The 18,185-nt window shown below is 46.3% G+C and overlaps 1 protein-coding gene and 1 pseudogene across 1 annotated transcript; both read right to left on the minus strand.

Moving 5' to 3' along the window:
* Positions 1–4,144: 4,144 nt before the first annotated feature.
* LOC123941502 lies at positions 4,145–4,789 on the minus strand (annotated as a pseudogene).
* A 4,303-nt stretch (positions 4,790–9,092) lies between these two features.
* Positions 9,093–17,337, minus strand: LOC123941491 (zinc finger protein with KRAB and SCAN domains 4-like). The gene is made up of 5 exons (XM_046004753.1): positions 16,707–17,337; positions 15,121–15,265; positions 13,872–13,954; positions 12,274–12,394; positions 9,093–11,396 (listed from the first exon to the last, which is right to left on the minus strand). The coding sequence occupies exons 1-5, from the start codon at positions 17,139–17,141 to the stop codon at positions 10,534–10,536; spliced, it is 1,647 nt and encodes a 548-aa protein (XP_045860709.1). The 5' UTR covers positions 17,142–17,337; the 3' UTR covers positions 9,093–10,533.
* Positions 17,338–18,185: the final 848 nt, after the last annotated feature.

An 18,185-nucleotide genomic window follows, 5' to 3' on the forward strand; every position in this document is an offset into this window, starting at 1 on the left:
CTGGATCAGCATGAGGGAAGCTCCAGTCTGGGTGGGTATGTCCAAGAAGATGGGGCTCCCAGTTCCCCAGGCTCAAGCAAAGCCTACGGTACCCCCCAAGAGGCACAAGGCACCAACATTTTTTAAATCCCTCCAAAGCCCTCTTTTTCAGAGACTAAATTCCAGGCAAGAATGACCAGGAAGTTAAGAGCTCTTTCCTGCACCCAGCCCCTGCTCATAGGGCAGAGGCTCCACTGCAGGGATGGCCAGCTAAGAAAACTGGAGCCCCAAAGCCCTCACCCAAGCTCACTCATAGGGCAGAGGTTCTGCGCTGGGAAGACTAAAGGCTACTGCCCAGCCCAGAACCCTAATCATAATGCGGAAGTGTCACTGAGAGAAGCAGGTAACTGTCCCTGTCCTCAGCTCTGGAGCAGTGACCCATATTTCGCCCCAGTGAAGGGGTGGTCTAAGAGCAGAGTGCTTTGAGGCTCTCCCCAGTGGAACTGGCTATACCTGGTACAGATTATGGGAAAGATCCAGCCTAAAGGTACTCTCTGAAACAGTGTAGGATTTAAAGGAAGCTAATGACTCCATGAAAGCTGAGTAATAAATCTCCGGCTGGCTAGTTTACCAAGGAGAGCCAGGGAAAAAGACAAGAAGAGTCTTCCTGGGGTCAGAAAGAAACCTCTACATATTGCCCCCCAAAACTATCCTTACAGAGGGATTTAAATTTAATTGTATCATACTTGTATATTTATGGCATAAGGTATTGTTGAAAACAGTCGAGAAATCAGCCACCGATTAATGATGCCTAACTGCTGGATGTGATACCAACAGAGACAGGTTCCTAAGCAAAGGGCCTGGGGAGAGCTGCTCTAAACTATGCTCATATCGTATCCCAGTGTGTATATTTACACCATGATTTCTTACCCACTTATCCATCCATGAACACTTAGATTGTTTCCATATCTTGCTATCGTAAATAATGCTGCAGTGAACGTGAAGTGCATATCTTTTCGAGTAGTGTTTTGTTTTTGTTTGTTGTTGTTTGTTTTGTTGGTGGTGGTTGTTTTGATAAATAGAAGTGGAATTGTTGGATCATAGGGTAGTTCAATTTTAATTTCTTGAGGAACCTCCATACTGTTTCCGTGGCTGCACCAAATTTACATTCCCACAAACTGTGCACGAGGATTCCCTTTTCTCCACATCCTTGCCAACATTTGTTATTCCTTGTGTCTTTTTTGATAATATCCATTCTAACAGGTGTGAGGGGATATCCTGTTATGGTTTTGATTTGCATTTCCCTGATGATTAATTATGTAGAGCATCTTTTCATGTGTCTGTTGGCCATCTGTAGGTCTTCTTTCGGAAAATGTCTATTTGGATCTTTTGCTCATTTTTTTAGTATTGGATTGTTTGTTTTGTTTTGCTACTGAGTAGTATGAATTCTTTATGTATTTCAGATATTAGACATTTATCAGATAATGTGATTTGCAAATATATTTTCCCATTCCATAGGTTGCCTTTTCATTTTGTTGATGGTTTCCTTTGGTGTGCAGAAGCTTTTTAGTTTGATGCAAATCCACTTGTTTACTTTGGCTTTTGTTTTTGCCAAGACCTACACCAAAGAGCTTACTGCCTATGTTTTCTTTTAGGAGTTTTATGTTTCAGGTCCTACATTCAAGTCTAATCCATTTTGAGTTTTTTGTAGATGGCAAAAGATAGTGGTCCAGATTCATTATTTTGCATGTGACTATCCAATTTTCCCAACACCATTTATCTAAGAGACTGTCCTTTTCCCATTGTATATTCTTGGCTCCTTTGTCATAAATTAATTGACCATATATGGGTGGGCTTATTTCTGGACTGTCTATTTTGTTTCATTGATCTATGGGCCTGTTGTTATGCCAATGCCATACTCTTAATTACAATAATTGTGTAATATAGTTCGAAATCAGGGAACATGATGACTCCAGCTTTGTTCTTTTTCAAGATTGCTTTGCTACTCAGGGACTTTTATGGTTCCATACAAATTTTTAAATTTGTTTGTTCTATTTCTGTGAAAAATGCCATTAGAATTACATTTTTTATTTAAATAAGGAGAATTCTTTGATGAAAAAAACCCTATATTTGAAAGGACAAACAAGAGCGAAGGGCGAATGTGCCACCATGGCATGCTGAATACATGATTCCATTTCCCATCCAAGGCAAAAGCTTCCCAAATCTTGGGAATTTTAATAGGAATTTCATTGAATCTGTAGATTGCTTCAGGTAGTATGGACATTTTAACAATATTAATCCTTCCGATTCATGAACATTGACTGTCTTTCCATTTATTTGTCTTCCATTTCTTTCATTAATGTCTTATAATTTTCAATATATGGATCTGTTACCTCCTTAGTTAAATTTATTTCTGGGCATGTAAATCTTCTTGCTGTAATTATAAGTGGGATTCTTTTCTTTTCTTTTTTTTTTTTAAAGATTTTATTTATTTGACAGAGAGAGATCACAAGTAGGCAGAGAGGCAGTCAGAGAGAGGGAGTCAGAGAGAGGGAGAGGGATGCAGGCTCCCTGCTGAGCAGAGAGCCCAATGCGGGACTCGATCCTAGGACCCTGAGATCATGACCTGAGCCGAAGGCAGCGGCTTAACCCACTGAGCCACCCAGGCGCCCCTAAGTGGGATTATTTTCTTAATTTCTCTGATAATTCATTATTAGTGTATAGGAACAATAAGTTTTTGTGTATTGATTTTGGATCCTATAACTTTACTGAATTCATTTAGTGGCTCAAACTGTGTATGTGTCTAGCATATTCTTTTCAAAAGATTTTATTTATTTGTCTGAGAGAAAGCACAAGCAGGGGGAGCAGCAGGCAGGAGGAGAAGCAGGCTCCCTGCCAAGAGAGGAGCCCAATGCAGGACTTGGTCCCAGGACCCTGAGATCATGACCTGAGTCAAAGGCAGATGCTTAACTAACTGAGCCATCCAGGTGTTCCACATTTTCTATATATAATATCATGTCATCTGCAAATATGACAATTTCACTTCTTCCTTTCCCATTTGGATACCTTTTTATTTCTTTTTCTTGCCTAATTGCTCTGACTAGGACTTTCAATACTTTGTTGAATAAAAGTGGTGAGTGGGCAGCCATCTTGTTCCTGATCTTAGAGGGAAGGTTTTCATCTTTTCACGTTTGATGTTAGCTGTGGGCTTGTCATATATGGCCTTCATTATGTTATATTCCTTCTATACCCACCTTGTTGAGAGTTATCATAAATGATGTTAAATTTTGTCAAATGCTTTTTCTCCATCTATTGAGATGATCATACAATCTTTCTCCTTCATTTTGTTAATGTGATGTTGTATCACATTGACTGATTTGCAGAAGTCGAACCATCCTGGCATCCCTGGAATAAATGCCACTTGATCATGTGTATGATTCTTTTAATGCATTGTTGAATGTTGCTAATATTTTGAGGATTTTTGCATCTATATTCAATACGACTATTGGCCTGTAATTTTCTTTTCTTGTGTCATCCTTGTCTGGTTTTGATATCAGGGTAATGATGGCCTCATAAAAGGAGTGTGAAATTCCTTCCTCTTCTCTTTTATAAAAATTTGAAAAAGATCAATATTCTTTGAATATTTGGTAGGATTCTCTAGTGCAGCTGTCTAGTCTTGGGACGTTTTTGTTGCTGTTTGGACATTTTGATTATTGATTAAATCTCCTTCCTAGTTAACTGTTTTGTTCAGATTTTCTATTTCATCATGATTCAGTCTTGATAGGTTGTATGTTTCTAGAAATTTACCTTTCTTCTAAGTTGTCCAAGCTATTGGCCTATAATTGTTCATTGTAGTCTCTTATGATCTCTGGTATTTCTGTGGTATCAGTTGTATCATCTCTTTCCTTTCTGATTTTTTATTCAAGTCCTCTTTTTTTTTTTTCTTGGTGAGTCTAGCTAGAGGTTTGTTAATTTTATCTTTTCAAAGAACCAGTTTTTAGTTTCATTAATCTTGTCTTTTTAGTCTCTATTTCATTTATTTCTGCTATAATCTTATTTTCTTCCTTCTGCTAACTTTGGCCTTCATTTGTTCTTCTTTTTCTAGTTTCTTTTTTTTTTTAAATCATGAAAAAACTGTATTTAGATTTAGCCAGCTGGACTCAGTTTAGATGATCCCAATTTTGTTGGCAACATCCAAAGCATCATAGTCAGGGGCCAGTCGAACGTATGCCTTCTTCTCTCCATCAGGCCTGATTAAGGTGTTGACCTTGGCTACATCAATGTCATAGAGCTTCTTCACAGCCTGTTTGATCTGGTGCTTGTTGGCCTTGACATCCACAATGAACACAAGTGTGTTGTTGTCTTCTATTTTCTTCATGGCTGACTCAGTAGTCAGGGGGAACTTGATTATGGCATAGTGATCAAGCTTGTTTCTCCTGGGGGCGCTCTTTCGAGGGTATTTGGGCTGCCTTTGGAGACGCAGAGTCTTGGGTCGTCAGAACGTAGGTGATGTGCGGATCTTCTTTTTTTTGTGACTGTGGAGGCCTTTCAGCACTGCTTTCTTGACCTTCAAAGCCTTTGCTTTGGCTTCGGCTTTGGGAGGGGCAGGGGCTTCCTTCTTAGCTTTCGGCGCCATCTTCGTAAAAGCCTTTTTCTAGTTTCTTAATGTGTAAATTGTTTGAGACTTCTTATTTTGCAGGATAGACCTTTATCACTATGAACTTCTTACAACTGCTTTTGCCGCATCCCATATGGTATATTACATTCCCATTTTCATTTGTCTCAAGGTATTTTTTTGATATCTCCTTTGGTTTATTAGTTGTTCAGTAGCATGTTTTTAATCTCCATATATTTGTGAATTTTTAAGTTTTCTTTGTGTAATTAATTTCATACCACTGTGATTAGAAGACACTCACGATTCAGTAATTTTGAATTTATTAAGACTTGTTTTGTGATGTGATATGATGAGCACGGGGTGCTATACACAAGTAATGAATCATTGAACTAAAGATGGGGCACCTGGGTGGCTCAGTGGGTTAAGCCTCTGCCTTCGGCTCAGGGTGTTGGGATCAAGCCCCACATCAGGCTCTCTGCTCAGCAGGGAGCCAGCTTCCCTTCCTCTCTCTCTGCCTACTTGTGATCTCTGTCTGCAAATAAATAAAATCTTTAAAAAAAAAACACAAAAAACCTACGGATGTACTATATGTTGACTAATTGAATTTTAATTAAAAAAAAAAAAGACTTGTTTTGTAGCATAACATATGATGTCTTGGAAAATGTTCCATGTATTCCTGAGGAGAATGTGTATTCTGTTGCCTTAGGCTGGAAGGTTCTATAAGTATCTGTTGTCTATCCGGTCTCATATATCATGTAAGGCCAATGTTTCCTTATTTTCTGTCTGGATAATCTATCCATCAATGGAAGGCCCTATACTGTTGTATTGCTATTTCTCTTTTTATTCCTTTCTTAAAAATTTATTTAATTTTGGTTAGTTAACACATAGTGCAATATTGGTTTCTGGTTATTTCTCCCTTTATTTCTGTTTAATATTTGCTTTATATTACTTAGGTGCTCCTAAGTTGGGTGTATAAATATTTACAAATGTTAGATCTTCTTGTTGGGTTGACCCCTTTATCATTATGTCATGCCCTTCTTTGTCTCTTATTAGTCTTTGTTTTAAAGTCAATTTTATCTGATTAAAGGATAGCTACTCCGGCTTTCTTTTGGTTGCCATTTGCATGGAGTATCTTTTTCCATCCCTTAACTTTCAGTCTTGTGTGTCCTCACATCTATAGTGACTCTTTTGTAGGCAGCATATAGATGGGTCTTGTCTTTTTATCCATTCAGCCACTCTTTTATTGGAGAATTAAGTCCATTTACATTTAAGATAATTATTGATAGGTAACTGCTTATCAAAATTGTTTTCTGGCTGTTTTTGCAGTTCCTCTCTGTTCCTTTCTTCTCTTGCAGTCACAAAAACTGGGGCATCAGACTGGGTATGAGCTCCTTTTGGGGGTGACAGCAAATATTACAGTCCCATGAGACCAGGAACGCAAGCTCCCCTGGCCTCCAGAGCCAGATGATCCAGAGGCATCCCCGAGGTGACAGCCATGAAAGTGGAACACCAGAGGTATGTAAAAGCTCGTTTGTGAGATATGCTGGTGCTCTGGAGCATGGTAAAGAGAGACTGCAAAGCTGATACCTGCCAATTTCCTCTCTGGAATGTTCCAGCAGGCTTCTACATATATATTCAGTTAGATTTGCTCCTCAGGCCAATCTTTTCAGAGAAGAAGGTCAGCCTCCTTCCCCTTCCATCTAAGTGCTGTCGGCTGCCCCTGAGCCCTGTAAGAGCAGCTTCTCAGATCACTTCGGTCTTGTGGGTCTTGGGACACAGGTCCCCGTTGGTTTTCAGGCATATGTTTCGGGGAGCTGTCTCTCAAGTTTATGTCTTAAAAGTTGGTATACCTGATGTGGGTTTGAACACATTGCTCCTCAGGGAGAAGCTCCAGGTTTGGAGTTCCTTCCCAGCTGTGGGTCACTGTGCCAGGGGTGGGCTTTATTGGGAAATTCAACTCTTTTACATACTTCAGTGTGGTTTTCTTCTTGGTTGCCAGGTGTGTAGCTGTCACTCAGCCATCCTTTGTTTTTTAAGAAGAAATTGTTCCACTGTAGCTTGACTCAATATGTCTGTGGGAGGAGGCAAGTTCCGGGTCTCCAGTAGGACCACTTTGACTAGAACTTCTCAGCACTTGTTTGTATAAGTGGTCCTCTCAACCTTGTGGGTAATCTGTCCCCCTCTTTTTTTCTTTCTTTCTTTCTTTTTTTTTAATTTTATTTATTTGACAGAGAGAGAGATCACAAGTAGGCAGAGAGGCAGGCAGAGAGAGGAGGAAGCAGGCTCCCTGCGGAGCAGAGAGCCCGACGCGGGGCTCGATCCCAGGACCCTGAGATCATGACCCGAGCCGAAGGCAGCGGCTTAATCCACTGAGCCACCCAGGCGCCCCCTTTTTTTCTTTCTAAAGGAGAAAACAAAGTGTTTCATAGGGTTATCTACTTCACCAAAATTAAGAATATATCTAGGAGGTCTATTCATCAAAATCTCCTTTCCTAGTAACTATTCATTCTACCCAAGTGGAAAAAATGCAAAGGGAGAAAAAATAAAATAGAGGATTTCTGCTCTCAGCAGTTGGAGACATGAAATAGAATGCCTGACTAATCAACATTAAAATTCCATAAACAATTTTAAACAGCACAAAAAGTGGCATTTTATTCTACTTTAAATACTGGTCATATCTTTAAAAAAATTTTTTTAAAGATTTTATTTGACAGAGAGAGCACAAGGAGGCAGAGCAGCAGGCAGAGGGAGAGGGAGAAGCAGGCTCTCCACTGAGCAGGGAGCCCGATGCAGGGCTCAATCTCAGGGCCCTGGGACCAGGACCTGAGCTGAAGGCAGCCACTTAACCGACTGAGCCACCCATGTACCCCAAATACTGGTCATATCTTAACTAAGCAGCTTATTTTACTCAATTTAATTTATCTGGAAATAATTTTTTGGCTGCCCTATTAAATAGACTGTTTGAAACCTTTTTATAATTTACTTCATAAACATATGTTTGTTTTATACAAAAGAAAGGTGTCCAAGACTACCAACAAAGTAACTTTTTAAGTTGAAATTACACAATACTGCCAGATAATATTTTGATCATGTCAGTGGCTCCCTGGTACTTACTAAAATTTAAACTCCTTACTCTGGCACTGAAGACCCCTACTATGTGCCCATTTCGCATTTGCCTTAGTTACTAAATCTGACAAACTCTTTGTAATCCCTACTCTTTCACACATAACCCTATACATGTGCTGACAGCTGACAGCCAGAAATACCCTTTTCCTGAGATTCTGTACCTTTCAGCTCACCATTCCCAAGGCATTTCTCATGGCATGCCAATTTATGTGCATGTCTTACCAGCTTCATCAGACTAAAACCCTAAGCCCAAGCATGTATGTGTGTATATGCTTTATCTTCCATTATCAGACATAACAGGCACTGGAAGTCTTTTTCCACAGTATTCCCTCCTCTACGGAGAAGCATCTAAGACTGGGAAGGAGCAGAAAGTGAAGGAAGCATAGCAGTCCCATTAATCCCAGCAAGTTACATGTGTATAATGCCTTTCTGGTTTATAAAAAGTTTCGCATTTCTCCCCATGACATTGAAAAAAATACCAAAGATATATGAACAATGTTTAAGATCAAGGTTGTTCGCCAACATTTAGGAATAGAGAAAAGAAAATTGCTAGCTTTGTGGAAGTAACAAAAGATTAAGGAAATTTTAGAAGGCTAAAAAAGGCTAAAAAGGTGGAGAAAGCCTGTAAAAGTTTGGAAAACTAAAGCTTTAAATTACACTGCACTGAGGGGAAATGAAGACAATGAGACTGCGAGAAAGTGGGAAGTGGGAAAGCCCCCGAGTCTGCAGAGTCTCTCGTCAGCCTGTGCTGCTTCAGAGTGGGAACCTAGAAAGGGTACTTGAGAGCACAGGGACCACCCTGCCGGTGACCGAAAAAAACATGGTCCTGAGATCCACAAGAAATGGAATCCATTCTTGGCATAGCCTGGAAAGCTGGAAGCTAGTGATATCAGGAAGATGCAGGTCTTTAAAGAACTCAGAAGGTGATCTGGGTGAAAACGAAATATCACAAAAGTCTTTTTGTGGCTTCACAGGTTAATACTTTGGATATTGTGCGCCTGTAAATTGTTTTAAATACTTGAGCCTTTTTCTCGGTGGGGGGTGGGGAGGACGTGAAGACAAGAAAAGCCTTACGTTTCCGTTTCTTCATCGGGTGGATTGGATGCTTACAGGGTTTTTCTTGTAACATTTATAAGTGCTGCTTACATCACTGAACAACAACAAAATAATAATGGAGTAGCTGTTGCCCTTCTCTGGTTGTGTGTACAGTATGTGTGGAATAAAAAAGGGAACTGTTTTCACAAGCTGTTCTTTGTTTCGTGATTGGATCCAGCGAGCCCGTACCTACCCCCGCTGCACTGAGCTTGGCCGTTGGGACTGTTCATCCTGTCCCATCACTGTCCATCACTGGAGCATCCTGTGATACTTTGTCAGTTGTTGTTGCAGAAGACTGAACTGTTTTTGGAATATTTAACAATTACATAAACAGAGTTAAGTGTTTTCCAATGTGGTTGTCCGGTTTTTATGGCCTTGCTGTGTACTTTCCCTCTTTTTGACAGTAAACTTTTGCCTATGGCTTACAGTTTGACATTTAATTTATTGGCGCTGCTCTGCACCCCTCCTGCAGGAGGGAGGACTTCATGTTGTTTATTGCCAGTTTTTTGTTTACTTTTCAGGTTTGTACTACAAGGTTTAATAATAAAAACGAAGTTTTTGGAAAAAAATACTTTGGATACTGTGGAGTAGGAGTCCAGTATAATTCCGAATGGACACATTTTCTCCTACTGTCCATACTTGGGCTCCCATCCTCACTGGCTGCCTCTGACTCTATCTTCCTATCCCGACCCAACCAATAGACCAGTTCTGAAAACATGAATGAAGCCTGTCAGCAATATCTGGTGTGAATCCTCTCGCCTGGAGGAAATCTAGGCCTTGCTAACGTAAGCTGCGATTCAAGTTGCCTCAAACTTGGGAGAGAGGGATACAGGTGGTGTCCTGGCAATTTGTTAAGTCCAACATAACTAAAAGGTGAGAAACAAGCTATTGAACATCACAGAAATTATATCAAAATTCATAATCAGTTGGATCTGACTTGATCAATCCACTTTTTATTTACCTGTGGAAGGTTTCCTCCTAAAAAGTAGCAAAATGAATGTGAACAAAATGGAGTTACATGGATGGAGCAGTCTCACCACGTTTGAATGATCAGCTGCTTAAGGCATTCATCTACAAGTACTAAGCTGGTGAAGAAAACAGATTCCCCAACCCCAACTCTGACAGTCCTGTGTGTGTGGCAGTAAATGCACAACTGACCCAGGATCTAGAACCTCAGAGAATCTGACACAAACCTAAGTGGCCTTAGTTAGAAAGACCTCAGAAATCCAGACCACATTAGATTTTCAGAGCTATGGACGTCACCTCACTGGTATATTTAATGTTTATTAGCACCTATATGCAAGGCACAGCAGGAAGTGTAAGAAGTCACGATCTGACCGAATGATGGAGGATTCTTCATAGGCAAAATGATCAGAGCAGCAGCCCTCATCAGAGCCGTCTGCGCAGGAGACGTCATAAGGTGCTGGCCGGAGGTGGTTGGCCAGTCTGGAGGCGCATTTCAGTCCAGCAGGTGAGAATAAAGGTTTCAGGTCTTACCCCTTCCAGACTACTCTCCCATAGCCTCCTATCAAACCAGCTGTTCCTCAGCCACCTTCTAGATGTAGAAGAGGATCCATCTCAGCCAGACTCTGTGTCTGCTGCCACAAGATGACGGGAAGTGGTCAGTCAAGCCCAGCCCAGTGTCTGTGATCAGGAAGGGCTGGGGAACCCTTCGGTTCAACGAGGAACGAGCCCCAACTCTGCCGTGTACGACATGGTCACTGTGATGGGACTTTCTTCCCAACGTGGCTTCTCTGATGCTGGACAAGATATGAAGTTCGGGTAAAGCCTTTTCCACATGCGTCGCACTGATAGGGTTTCTCACCAGTGTGGATTTTTTGGTGTTCAATAAGGCTTCTGTTGCGAGGGAAACTCCTCTCACATGCATGACATTGGTAAGACACAGGAGTCTCGACATGTTCCCACTGGGCTCCCACCCTCCCCTGACTCTCCCAGGTCTCTGTACGTTCAGGCTCCTGCACGTTCCTATCTCCGTGGATCCTCTGGTGTCTCAGGAGGTGTGAATTCCGCCTAAAAGCTTTGCCGCACAGGCCGCACCGGTACGGCTTCTCCCCCGTGTGGATTTTGTGGTGTTCCAGGAGGCTGCAGCTCTGGCTGAAGGTCTTCCCGCAGTCCTCGCACTCGTAGGGCTTCTCCCCGGTGTGGGTTCTCTGGTGTTTGATGAGGTTTGAGCTGTGACTGAAGACCTTGCCACACTCGTCACACTCGTATGGCTTCTCGCCAGTGTGGACTCTCTGATGGATGACGAGGGCGGAGCTCCCGATGAAGGTCTTGCCACAGTCTTCACATTCGTAGGGTTTCTCTCCAGTGTGGATTCTCCTGTGCTTAGTCAGGCCCGAACTCTGAGCAAAACTCTTCCCGCATTCCTGACAGTAGTGCCGCCTACGTCCCGTGTCGTTTTTCTGCTTTCTGGGTAACCTGCCCTCCTGCTCACCAGCTTCTGCGCGGGCGGGAGCCTGGGCAGCGTCTTCACCTGCGGGGCACGGTATTTCCCTAGGCTCCTGCCCTGGATCTTGCTCCTCTGGGGGCAGATCCGTGACCTCAGCCCACACGGCAGCACCTGGAAGAACGAGCGGTCGGACCTGTCAGGTACGCCCCGCCGCGGAGTCCCCCGGAGGCCGGGACAGGATTCCGTGCCAGGATGAGGATGGGAGTAAAGGGGGACACGGACGCTGGGGGGGGGGGGGGACCGGGGAACAGGCTGGGGCCGGCAGAAGCAGGGCACCCCCGGGAGGTGGGGAAGGTGGGGAGGACTGTGCCGGGGACACACGCAGAGGCTCCAAGTCCTACGGCAGGAGGCAGGACCCTGCCTGGGGCTGGACGCTCGGAGAGCTGGGCGGAAGGCAGCAGAAGCAGGCAAACGTAAGGATTAGTGAGACATTCCGTAAGAAACGGGGCAAGCGGGAACCGAGAAACTGATCCCCGGTCAGGGATGCGCGCGGTCACGTGACCCGAGACGGGGACCGGCTTCGCTGCCGACAGAGCTGAGCTGGCGCCGCCGCTGCACACCACGGAGCTGTGAGCGCTGACGAGTCCGGCTGTTGCCCGGTGTCCTGATCTCTAGGTCACCCCGCTGTCCCTTCCGGGTCATTTTGCTCCCACGCTCTACGGTCCCGTGGCCCGTCCCCTGAGGAGGACTCAGTCTCCTCTCGAGGCTGGCAGCGGGCGGGGGATCAACACTGACCGCGCAGCTGCCGCGAGCGAGGCCTGTGCTGGGGGTTGCGCCTGCTGCACCCCACGTCCCCTGCCCCGGACGCTGGCAGACCAGGAAGGAGGCGGCGTCACGGGGGTTCAGGAGCTGGTCGCGCTGCGGTTAGGAGCGGGTTCAGAAGCGGTGGCCCTGGATGCAGGCAGCTCAGACAGCTCCTCGCAGCCCAGCAGCCTGACCGACGAGGGGAGCCACGAGACCCCAGCAGAGACCCGCACCCATGTCTTACCCAGGGGGGTCAGGCCACCACAGTTCTGCCCTTCCTCTCCGTGGAAGCTCCCCCGAGACGAATCCAGCTGTGTCCACGCAGGGGAGGAAGCCAGGGCCACGTCTTCCGTCTTCAGCAAGCCCTGAAACGGCACACGGTCCCACCTCGTTCCTCTGCCCCGAAGTCCCGCCCGCAGCTGGGCACAGGAGACTCAATGTCCCCCCACGGCTGTGCCGTCCAGGCCAGTGCGGCAGCCAACACCCGCCTCAGCGGTCAGAGAACAGCACGGAAGTGAAGAAGGAGAGAACCCGTGAAGGGGTGTTCGTCGGTGTCCAGACAAAAAAACGCCAACCCAGCGAAAGGCCTGGAACAACGGAAACCTCTCGCGACATTTCTGGTGTGATTTTCAGCAAGGCAGTGATGGAGGCTCACTGACATGAATGATTCTTAACAATGAAATGAGGGGCGCCTGGGTGGCTCCGTCGTCAAGGGTCTGCCTTCAGCTCAGAACATGATCCCAGGATCCTGGGATCCAGCCCCGCCTGGGGCTCCCTGCTCAGTGGGGGGGGGTCTGCTTCTCCCTCTCCCACTCCCCTGCTGTGTTCCCTCTCTCGCTGTCTCCCTCTGTCACATAAATAAATAAAATCTTTAAAAAATAAAATGCAAAAAGAAAAATAATAAAATGCAATGAAATGTAGGTCTGAGGTGAGGACAGTCAGGGAAGAAAGTGCGACTACAGAATCCCGAGGACATGAAGAACTGGATGAGAAAGTAAAATCCACGTTAAGTAAAGCTTGCTCAGACTGTGCTATTAGTTGAGAAAAATGGACATGCCTCACCTTCCTCTCAACTCTTAAGTTCCTTGAGAGCCAGAGACTGTGTGTTTATACCCTAGTCATGGCTTTAAAAAAAAAAAAACTTGGGGCACCTGGGTGGCTCAGTCCATGAAGCCTCTAACTTTAGGGGCGTGGGTGGCTCAGTGGGTTAAGCCTCTGCCTCCGGCTCAGGTCATGATCTCAGGGTCCTGGGATCGAGCCCCACATCGGGCTCTCTGCTCAGTGGGGAGCCTGCTTCCCCCTCTCTCTCTGCCTGCCTCTCTGCCTTCTTGGGATCATTCTGTCAAATAAATAAATAAAATCTTAAAAAAACAAACAAACAAAAAAAAAACCTCTAACTTTGGCTCAGGCCATGATCTCAGGGTCCTGGGACGGAGCCCTGTGTCAGGCTCGTTGCTCAGCGGGGAGTCTGCTTCCCCCTCTGCCCTTCCCTGCTCTCAAATAAAATCCTAAAAAAAAAAAAATCCCACTTCAGGACAAAAGCACCATCACCACAAAAGCTTCAGCTTGCATTTGCCGAAGTGTACTTACTGAAGAAAATCCCACTGAGGAAGGGGCTGACCAGAGAGACAGAGCAGGGAGGGTGTGGAAGCACAGACAGCGCCCAAGCAAGTCATAAAATAGGAAAAGGCTCCTCTGCAGGCACCAAGACGAGAGACCATAACAAGCGACCCTGGCATGCATGAGAAACTTAAAATCCCACCTAGGACTTGGGTGGGTGTAGGATGTAGGGTGGGAGGGAGGGACCGGCAAAGGATGCACAGCCAGGGGTCTCCAGCTCACCTGGGGCTCTGGGGGCAGCCGGGCAGCCACCACTGCGTGTCCTCTGTGGCGCCCTCCCAGGGCAAGCCCGGGGACCTGGAAAACTAGAAGGAAAGACACTCTGGATGAGATGGACCCTGGCACCCAGCCTCCCTGGCCTGTGGATTCCAAGCTCAAAAACTGGGCCAGTAAATTCCCCAGAAAATTTATACACAATGTGCTCCTTTCCCCAATGCCTGGTCCTGCCAGCTCCAGGCCTAGGGCCTAGAGAGGCGTGGTGTGCTGCTGCAGATCCGAGGCAGGCTCCTCAGGAGGAACTGTGACAGGAAAGCAACATGAAAAGCAAACAAAGCTTTCTGTTTGATGATCTTTAGTCTTGAATTTTGTCGAAAGAATGGATAGGATTTTTGGTGAAGTAACTCTTTAGCAGCTCTTAGGGTGTTTCTGCTTTGGTTTTAAAAAACTAAGAGTCAGATGAGGCTAGGCCTAGAAATAAGAAAATGAAGGCTGTTTATATGGAACTTGCTCAAATTTGAGAGAAGTAAAGGGTCACTTCTGGTTTTTTTGGAAGAGCTGAACTTTGCAAGGGGCAGAAAACAAATTAGGGCAGAACCTCTGTGGAGTAGAACCTCTGTGGAGTAGAAAGACTGCACGTTGGTTGGTGTGTCCCAGTGCTGTGTCTTGGGAATGTGCCCACATGTGCACAGCATATGGGGAACACCTGGGAGCATGTGGTGCTTTCCGGTGGAGTAATTCTCACCCTGTTCTAGTTACAGACCAAGGGTCGAGAAGATTTATACTCTGACTTGCAGCATTCCTACAATGTCTGGGATATTATGGTGGGCTTTACATTTCTTGCCTTATATTCCTCACTCACCAATAACTAAAATATCATTACTTTCTTTGTCATCTTCCCTTTTAATATAAGCTCCAGTGGAGCAAGAGATCTATCTTACTGACAGCTCTGTCCCTGGTGCCAGAATACTGGCTACCACGTAGGGGATCTCCACAAATTCATGTTAAATAAATGGAGGTCACGTTATTAAAAAAAAATCAACTCTTTCCAAATACCAATTTTAATAGTCTTATTTACTAGGTCCAGGTTTGGTTAGGAAAGGTTCCCACCATTGCTTGAAATTTCCCTGTCGTTTCAGTCTCAAAGTAAAGTAGATCTGTGTGGAGCATATAAAGCACCTGTCAACAGATCTGTCTTTTAAATGAAGCTGCATGAAGGCTGTAGAATTCAAGCTGCCCAGGAGACAACACTCACCTCTGTCTGCCGAGGCCTGGGATCCCAGAGATTCGTGCTTGAGCAGAGCCTTCTTTGGCTGCAACTCGGTACTCCAGGGCCTCGGAGCTGGTGTCAGCACCGCCGTCTTGCAACAGAGCAGCTGCCTCTGGTCACCGCTGAGGACCTGGAAGTTTCACTTACTGATTCATCAGAACTTCTAGTAAGCTTTCTCTGCGCTAGTACTTTCTGTTTTCCCAGGCACTGTTTCTAAAAACCTTATGAATCGTGATTCACCGAACGCAGGTAGCAACAACTCTTATGAGCGAGGAACTACTATTACCTGTGCTTTTGTAGAGAGGAAATGGAGGCCCAGAGTTGAAGCAACTTTCCCAAGGTCATGCTAGTGTGGGGGGTCAGGCAGAGGGACCCCAGAGACCATGCTCTTAGCCACGTCACGTGCTCCCTCGTTATATACATTGTGCTCTTTGGGAACCAGTGTTAAGTTCTCAGAACACTCTTTTTTTTTTTTTTTATGAAAAGTAAAAATAATTTCTAGCTTACAAGGTTTGGAGGACTAGCAAATAAGATGACAGCATATGAAATAACCTAACGCAGGGCCAGGGATATGGTATGCCCTCATTAAACAAGTTTCTTTCTGGGCTTTTGTAATTAGTTCTGAATTCACTTTCATGATCATAAGCTTATACACAGCTTAGAATTTCCACATTTTCTATATAAAATGCACAACCTGAAACCAAGAGACCTGAAATGAGTTTTTACTGTTATAGGGCTTGGGTACACTATGGCCAATTCAAAAGCTTGGTCTTCGGGCGCCTGGGTGGCTCAGTGGGTTAAGCAACTGCCTTCAGCTTGGGTCATGATCTCAGAGTCCAGGGATGGAGCCCAGCATGGGGCTCTCCTCTCAGCAGGGAGCCTGCTTCCCCCTCTCTCTCTGCCTGCTTGTGATCTCCCTCTGTGTCAAATAAATATTCTTTAAAAAAAAAAAAAAAACGAAACAAACTTGGTCTCCTGGTTACCAGTTACAATGTCCCCTGGAAGGCACAAAAATACAGGATAATGCACATATAAAATGGTCCACAAAAAGCAGGAAGATGCAGATAAAAATAAATCCAGAAGTTCCTAACTTGTGTTTCGTGGACTCTCTTCCAAGTGTTCTATGAATGTAAACAGGAAATATAATTCTATTTTTACTAGTGCCTAAGCAAAATTTAGTAATTCCTTCAATTATGAATGGAAGCAACAAATGAAAGTGATATAAGCCTAAGTAGGCAAAACCAGGCACACGCTGTCAAAGGCATTCAGCACCACTATGAAACTCTACCAGTTACTGGGCCTGAGTGGGTCTTACTATTTAGTGCATTAATTTTTAATAAGCACATATATCACTAATTTGTTTCATGCTCTGTTAACTATGTCTCAATATAATTGAGTTCTTCTGTAATCCTTCATGTTCTTAAAAATACCAGTACTCCGAAGGGGCAAAGACGTTTATGATACAAAAAGAGACTGAGAACTTCTGGGTCTTCCAGAAACGACCCTCACTCCGATGTTGAGACTTCAGGAAGAGAAAGAGCTCGTCTCAGACACTAGCCCTTCGCCTCTACCTGCGGCCCTGGCTCCTCCAGATGCCTCTGCAAATACTCCAGAAGCACCACCGCCTCGTCCCCGCTCTCCGGCTGCTGCTCCCGCACCCAGGCCTGCAGCTCCTCGGGCAGGATGGTCAGGAACTGCTCCAGCACCAGCAGCTCCACGATCTGCTCCTTGCTGTGCGTCTCGGGCCGCAGCCAGCGGCGGCAGAGCTCCCGCAGCCGGCTCAGCGCCTCGCGGGGCCCCTCGGCCTCCGGGTAGCGGAAGCCCCGGAAGCGCCGGCGGGAGCGCTCGGGGCCGGGGGCCGGGCTGCCCGGCGCGCCCGCCTCTACCGCCCGCGCGGGATCGTCGTCCTCCTCCACCTTCACCGTCAGGACCCCCGTCAGGAGCCCCGGCCGCTCCTCTGCCGCGTCAGCGTCCAAGGCCGCGCTGGACTTCGACTCTCTGGCCATCTCGGGCCTCCAGCCCGCGAGCGGATCTACTTCCCCGGCAGTTCCTCGAGTGCGGAGTCCCTACCGGCCGGCACGACTGCGGGCCACACGGGGCCCGGCTTCCCCGCGGCCACACCCCCGCCGCGTCCCCTCCGTTCCCGCCCCGAGCCCGGTAGTCAGTATCCCCGCCGCAGAGCGGAACGGGCTGGCGCCCGGGCCGCCGGAGCTCGCGCAGCCCAGGCACCGGAAGCTGGTCCCCGGAAGCCGGGGGGCGTGGCCGGCGAGCACGCGCCTCCGTGGCGGCCTCGAGTTAACCCTTCAGCTGCCGGGCTCGCGCCGGCAAGGCCGCACTCCGGGCCGGAAGGAAGAAGGGACGGCGAGCTCTGTAGAGAAATAAGACATCACCTTGAAATCCGGGGGCTCTCATGTCAACGTGCTATAGAGCCGGCACGCACCGGACACTAAAGTACAGAAGCCCGGCTCCCTCGGTTTTCTTAGATCTCCGGCAGCAGGGCCTGCAAAAATAGCCGGAGCCATCACAGGCGCCTACTTGGAAGATAGTCCTGGCTGCCCCTGGTCCTTGCCTGCCTCCAGCTGTCACTCTCCGTCCTGCCCTTTGAGGCCAAAAGGCTTGGAAGAAAGCCCTCCCTACCCCGTCTCTTGTCCGCTTCCATTCATCCTTACCACATTGTAGGCAGCAAAAGGCCAACAAAGCCATTCCGACCCCTCCAGCCAATTAACTGTAAGTCCCCAACGTCCCCCACGCGTTACCACTTCCCATTTTCCAGGACCTCCTTTCAGCAGTCAGGCTTATGCTGCCCCCTACTTCGGGGAACTTGGTATCCCTGGCTGCGGGACCCTACTCTCATGCTTGCTGGCTTCTTGTTTCTTCCCAGTTCCCATTCAGAGTCTAGCTCAGGGAGTAGATCCACAGACTCTGAAGCCAAGTTACCTGGGCTCATAATTCTGGCTTTATTTATCACTGACTAGCTGGGTGATCTCGGTTAACTACATAACCTCTTTGTGCCTGTCTTGTCGAGTCTTAACTGGGGATAGTAATAGTCG

The sequence above is a fragment of the Meles meles genome, chromosome 5 (genome assembly GCF_922984935.1).
Source record: "Meles meles chromosome 5, mMelMel3.1 paternal haplotype, whole genome shotgun sequence".
Taxonomy (NCBI): domain Eukaryota; kingdom Metazoa; phylum Chordata; class Mammalia; order Carnivora; family Mustelidae; genus Meles; species Meles meles.

What these genes read in the sequence shown, in the direction of transcription:
- LOC123941491 (XM_046004753.1), bottom strand. Translation starts at nt 17,141, where the DNA reads ATGGCCAGAGAGTCGAAGTCCAGCGCGGCCTTGGACGCTGACGCGGCA. An exon ending in TGGAGGAGCCAGGGCCGCAG is followed by an intron (nt 15,266 to 16,706) that starts GTAGAGGCGAAG and finishes TGAAACTTCCAG; the next exon opens with GTCCTCAGCGGTGACCAGAG. An exon ending in GGCTGCCCCCAGAGCCCCAG is followed by an intron (nt 12,395 to 13,871) that starts GTGAGCTGGAGA and finishes GTGCCGTTTCAG; the next exon opens with GGCTTGCTGAAGACGGAAGA.